The 6,799-nt window shown below is 46.4% G+C and overlaps 1 protein-coding gene across 1 annotated transcript; it reads right to left on the bottom strand.

Annotated features, from left to right (window-relative positions):
- Positions 1 to 2,151: 2,151 nt before the first annotated feature.
- LOC309805850 (MTOR-associated protein MEAK7-like) lies at positions 2,152 to 5,626 on the bottom strand. The gene is given in 2 exon segments (XM_082624147.1): positions 2,152 to 5,222; positions 5,225 to 5,626. Coding segments are annotated over 2 exon segments (1,218 nt in total). The 5' UTR covers positions 5,607 to 5,626; the 3' UTR covers positions 2,152 to 4,386.
- Between the last annotated feature and the right edge of the window lie 1,173 nt (positions 5,627 to 6,799).

Here is a 6,799-nt window from a genome sequence, read left to right as displayed (position 1 = left end):
AAACCCGTAGCCACCATGTGACAACAGAGTATGTTTAATAAAACACAAATCTGACAATGTCACTTTCCTGATTTAGAGGCTTTCAGTGGTTCCTGATTCCCTGTGATGTAAAGTCCACCTTCTGTAGAATGGCAGAAAAAGCACTCAGTCCTGTTGACCTCTTCAGCTTCATCTATTACATAAAAATACTTGTAGGTCTCTGCACATAGGACTTCTGTCCCTTATTGATACTGTTCCCTCAGCCTAGCCTGTCTTCCCTGCTAATTCCTATACGCCTTAACTCGCATCTAAGGCTACACATCCACAGTCTTTGTATTTAGAGTTGCTGCATTTTCCACAAAGTATTAATAATCTCTATATGTGTCTAAGTTATCTCCTAAACTTAAAGAACTTTGCCCTATTTATTTTTTTCAAATTTGCAATGCTTTGTATAGTACCTGATACAAAATAGGCACTTTATGTTTGTTTAAATGAATACATTAATGAATAAATAAATGAATGAATGAATATAAATCATTGTTTTCCTCTTACGGTGATTTATTTTTCAATAGACCACATGCACACAAACTTAAATAGAGAATGTTCCTGTTGATACTGCAGGACATTTTACAGCAGAAAGTATTAATTAAAACATGTTTATTTTCCTTAAAGCAAGACAAAGGTTATAGAAAAACACGACTAAATTCCACAGCACTTCTCCCTATTTGTTTTTCTATCTTCCCTTACCAAAATTTCCATCTATATTTTTCTCACGCAAAATGTAAAATGTCTATACAGTCATTGCATGTGCTCGCTACTAGTTGTATGATTTATGTTAGAATTAGCTGCATGTTATAGAAAAACCAAGATAATAGTGGTTTTAAAACAATAGAAGGGCTTCCCTGGTGGCACAGTGGTTGAGAGGCCGCCTGCCGATGCAGGGGACATGGGTTCGTGCCCTGGTCCGGGAAGATCCCACATGCCACGGAGCGGCTGGGCCTGTGAGCCATGGCCACTGAGCTGGCGTGTCCGGAGCCTGTGCTCTGCAACAAGAGAGGCCACAACAGTGAGAGGCCAGCATACCACAAAAAAAAACAAAAAAACAAACAAACAAAAAAAAAACAATAGAAATTAATTTTCATCTCAGATTAAAAATTCCTAAAGAGGCAGTCTAGGGCTGATATGGCCAGTTCCAAGGTCATGAGGAATTCAGGCTCCTCCTATTTTGCTCCTGTTGATACATTGCCTCATAGTCCAAGACAGCTTCTGGAAATTTAGCTATCGTATCTGCATTCCAGATAGCAGGAAGAAGGAAGATGAGAAATAGGGTTTGCCCCTCCCTTTTTTTTTTTTTTTTTTTTTTTTTTAAACAAAAACTAAATTTTAATATAGTACTGGTGAAAACATGGCAAACGGGCATTCCAGGTCTCAAAAGTATAAATCTAGCTTGAAAGAGGTTCACTTGTTAATATCTAAATAAAAAAGCATGTACCTTTTGATCCAGAAATTCAGCTTCAAAGAGTTTATTCGCCAGACAAAACCACACCAAGATGTATATAAACGATATTCATTCCAGTAACGATTAGCTACAAACAGACCGTTCCCCAGCCGGGGATGGCTGAACACCAGAAAGGATGGGACATCCATCTCCTGGGACATAACATAGACAATGAGAATAAATGGGTAGATACAGAGCAATTTCCACCCAAAACAAAGGTGAGGGTCAGACCAGTGGGTACAACACGTTACCTCTTGGGAACAAAATGCTGGAGCGGAGGCAGGAGGAAGACTTAGCTTTCAAGGTACATCCTTTTGTATTTTGACCTTTTTTGCTGTGTATGCATAAGCTAATTTTTTAATTAAAAAAAAATACGGTGGATCTATCAACCGATGGATGGATAAAGAATATGTGGTGTGCATATATATACATACATGTGAATATGTGGTGTGTGTGTACATATATATATAATGGAATATTACTCAGCCATAAAAAAGAACGAAATTTTGCCATTTGCAGCAACATGGATGGACCTGGAGGGCATCATGCTAAATGAAATAAGTCAGACAGAGAAAGACAAACACCGCCTGGTATCACCTATATGTGAAATCTAAAAAATACAACAAACTAGTGAATAAAATGAAAAAGAAGCAGACTCACAGATACAGAGACCAAACTAGTAGTTACCAGTGGGGAGGGGCAATGGGGGGGGAAATTATGGGATTATATAAGATCATGTGTGTGAAACCTTTTAAAACTGTAAAGCACTGGAGAATTTAAAGACTCTTCCATTCAATAAAAAAAAAATTTCCAGAAAAAAATATGGTGGGGGAAAAAAGTAACAACAGCCATGCCATACCATGAACAGCGTTTCTTCACTCCTTCCTTCCAGCGCCTATCAGGGGCCCTTATGAGTCTTCACCTCCAGGGAGACCGCTAGTCCTTACAACCTGAATTCTTATTCCCAGTTTATCAAAGAACAAACTCATCACATGTTAAAACTAGCATCACGGGTTTCTCAGGCCCAGGAGGAGCGTGGTTCCTCGGGTCCTGTGGCCCCGGGCACGGCTGACACCAAACTGGTCTGTGTGCCCGGGACCACACGTGCCGGGGAATCACACGGCTGCCCCACACCCCTTGTGAGGGCCGAACACCCCCAGGTGACCAAGCGCCTGGGCTGGGCACCCAGCTTCCCTCATGGAAGTGTGCTGTCTTAGGAAACCGTCAGGCCCCCAGGTATGACCTGCACTCTTGTTAGAAGAGGCACAAGGCAGAAAACAGGCCGGCAGACACATGCAGCCTCTCTGACAGCCACAGACAGAGGCGGTGGTAAGGGGTCTTCAACGGACCTTTTATTAGTGAGGCATTATTTCATTGCATTTTTCTAAAAAAAATATTCTGTAACACACTGAAGACTCGGGGCCTAATTCTTCCGATTATGGTAAGGATATCTGAGGGTCCTAAGATGCTGCATCTGCTTCCCATCAATTAAGAAGGCACAAAATGTACCTGAGAAGCTATTAAAAACTAGCTTTTTATAAGGAAAATCAATCATGACCGAGTGTGCATGTCACTGTCTGAGCACTTCTCTTCCGAAGGCCCATGTGCAAGGCCTTCTGCTCAGGGCTCAGTGCAGAGTTTGATGAGCCTCCAGGTAGAAAATGCAGAGCCTGTAAAATGCAAACAGCTCGGTTTACTATGGCTTATAACTGGGGGCAACTCAGTAACAAGGCAGCATTTTCGTCAGATCTGCAGAAGGGCAATGTGTAGCAAAGGAGAAAGCTCCGCTGAGCGGGATTCTCGGTGTGTCCGGAGGTTCTTCAGGCCGCCTCCAAGGGATGCGGGGACTGGAAGGGACACGGCAGCCCTGCCTGAGGTCCAGCCCACCAACATCTCTGCTAGCCCTTCAGGGTCACTGTTCGTTTAAAGCAAGTCCACGCTGTCAAAGTACCCAACGTCCCCTCGGGAAGCAGCATGGGGTGGGGGTGATGCTGGGAGGTTGGGAGCCCGGGCCAGTCAAGTTACTCACCACCAATTCCTGCGACAAGCCATACGTGTATTAACAGGAATCTTAGCCTCAGGGCCCCGCATGTCCCCACGCTTAACTTAGTAGGAGAACCACAACTTTGCTTCTCTGTAGACCTCCTGGTTTTCCCATTTACTCATAGCACAGATTCACTTAACTCATCATTGACTGGGGGATTTTTGCAGAAACTAACGCCTGTGGACGGCGATTTGTTATGTAAATGAATACTGAAACGTCTCCGGTCAATGATGTTTGGGTAACAAAAGACGCATTAATAAGTCTCTGGTCAGCAATGTGTTAAAAACAGCTGAGAAAGGCAGATACTGAAACTTACTGAAGACCCATGTCACCGTTATCTTCAAAATCTCCAGCTATTACCCCCGTTAGTACACTCTTGTGCTTTTTTTTTTTTTTTCGAAATACAGAAATTCCATGTCAGAGGAAGCTGTTCCCCAAAGCGTTGAGATTCCCATCTGAGCACCTCTGCCCTTTACCAGTAGAAATGGGACATCGAGGCTTTTATCTGGGAGGCCTGTGCAGAGGCCAAGTGACCCTCAGTGAGTGGACCCCCACCTCCCCTACAGCAAGAACTCAAATCCCCAACCACTGCTAATTCCAGTCGGCCTCAAACGTCTCAGCATCGTCTTTGGATTTCATCTGTACAAAATGAGCAAAGTCTAAGAATCAAGTTGGTAATTGGACACTCAGGATTTCGGGGGAGACACACCCACCAATCGATATATAGCATCAGAGGAACCGTACTCTGTTTCAATTAGGCACCTCCAGGACCACCTAGACGTGACCAGCACGCTCTGGATTAAAGTAAAGCACAGTCTGCAGGCTGTGCTCCAGCTCCAGGAAGGCCCGTGCTGGGGGCTCCTCCTCACTGGTCATCAGGCACCTCCCGGAGCCCTTCGCTGTGGCGAATCCGCCCACTGACTTCCAGCAGGGCCTGGGCCGCAGGGTCCACGTCCAGAACGCTCTTGGTGTTCTTGGCCAGCTGTGTCACCGAAGCATCTCCCACCGCCCACACCTCCATCTTCTCGAACCGGAAGTCCTCCTGGGCCGAGAGCTGAGGGCTGTTGTACGTGGTGCATGTGGGCTTGGCCTTGCTGTGTCCTTTCCCGAAATCGACATCGATCCACAGGCCAAAATAATTGTGCTGCCCTCCCATGCCCAGTCCATTCGGGATGGTCTGCTGCCCCTGATTCAGGTACATGTAGTGGCCATTGTAGCCCGTGCAGGTGTACACGGCCATGCTGGGGGAGATAGAGAACAGGAAGCACCTGTCATCCCCTTGAAACTGAGGTTTGACCTCCCAGGGGCAGGAAGCAAAGCCACCGAACACGTGGCCGTCATGGTCCTCGAGCAGCACCACGCAGGGCCCCCCATGTGTGATGCGCCCACAGAGCTGGGCGAAGCTGTGCCCGTGGAGTTCGGATGAGAACAGCAGGCGCCAGTGATGCCGCTGCTCCCTGGGCAGGTGGGAGTTGATGTAGATGACGGACAGGACATCCAGGATGCTCGCAAACTCCCGCTCCTGGTCGACTTGGCGCTCAGGGACCAGGGTGGCCAGATCGAGGGACGAGCACAGGAGGAGAAAGCCTTGGTGGATGACCACGCTCAGAAACGTGGCCACGTGGGGGGCCCTGAACACCCAGTCCTCAATCGTGGCTCGGTCACAGTCCAGCCGCTGAGGCCCCAGAAGCTTCTCACCGCCTTTTGGACCTCTCTTGCTTTCACTGGACCTTCTGTGGCAGAAATCATTTTCAGGATCATGAGACTTTTCTCCTCAGCATTTCCTTTCAACAGGTGGGACATGGACACTGTGAACTGCTCCCGGGAGATGCGCTCACTGGGCCCCTTGGTCTTCCCAGTCACGTCCACCCTCCGCATGCCCTCAAACAGTCTGGTGACCATCTCTGGGGGAAGAGCTTCCCCCACATGGCTCTTCAGTGCCTGCAGAGAGAAGGATCTGGGCGAGGTACTGGGGCCAAGTTTCTCTGACGACAGAGCATCAAACAATCTGTCAATCTCGGCCTGCTCCTCAGGACGAAACCGCGAGGAGAAACTCTGCCCTGGGTGGCTCCCGTTATTCCCCATCTGTCCTGGTAGCTGGCAGGATTCTCATTGGCGTCTTAAATCTGCAGTGGCTTTTTGTCCTTAGGCATTTTCTGTATCACCACACGATGAAAAGCACAGGTAGGGGCTCCATCCTCGAGCCCATCCACCCCACCTCCCCGCATCTCTGCTCCGCAAGCCCCTCGGACGGCTTGAACCCCAGCGGCCATATTTGTCGCCCCTCCCTTTTAAGCACGCTTTCTGGAAATCCCGTACAACACGTTGGCTTACCTCACATACCAGCGGTCAGGACAATTGCAAAATGTAGTTTTTGTTTGTGTTCTTGTTTGTGGGTTTTTTTTTCTTAGTTGATGGCAATGTGAGAAGCAAAGATTTGGATTTTGTCCTTAAGGAAGAGGGGGAGAGTAGGTGTTGATGTAGGCAACCAATCGTCTTTACCACCGTTTAGTATGAATATACGGAAAATAGAGAAATCTCTGAAGTATCATACTGGCACACGGAAGTCACATGCTGAAGGATGAGCTGGCGGTGATCATTATCTAGCTGGTGAGTCTGCAAATAAAACCAGGGGCAAATTAACATAGTGAAGCTGCATATCTGGCATTGTAGAACTGAGAATTGGATTCTTAAACAAGAAAATAGAGTGTGGTCTTTCTGCTATCACTCAAATTCTCTGTGACAAATATTAATTAAATCAGATGATACACATGTTCTGGTTATGTATATATCCCTATGGCAAGTTGGTATTATAAAGATAAGGAAATCCATTTACATGGTCAACATGTTTGGATTAGCCCATTGTTTTAGACTAATGCTGCTCAAACTTAATTGTGCATAGGAATTACCTAATATCTTGCTAAAAGGCAGATTGTAATTCAGTAGGTCTCAGGGGAAGTGGAAGTTCTGTTGCACTTGAAGTAGCAAGGATTTGAAAGCCTCAGCACGTGTCATTCAATGTGTTATTTCAAGTTTCCAGTGATTCGGATGCCAAGTTGGTAGAGATGTGTAAAAGATTTATGGAAAAGCCTGTGGAGGATAGAAGGGAGAGAGCAGAGAACACAGAAGAGCCCTCAAACGGCAATTAAAGTCTGACCTGAATAAGAGAGAGAGAAGGAAGGAAGGAAGAGTATGTTGGAAGTGCATCATTCTACAGAGAGACCCATAGGGAAACCTGAGCCAAAGATGCCCAACAGAGTCCTAAGTTCACAGGAATG

This window comes from Mesoplodon mirus (assembly GCF_964341445.2).
Source record: "Mesoplodon mirus genome assembly, chromosome: 5".
NCBI lineage: Eukaryota > Metazoa > Chordata > Mammalia > Artiodactyla > Ziphiidae > Mesoplodon > Mesoplodon mirus.
This window is presented reverse-complemented; position numbering and strand designations above follow the sequence as displayed.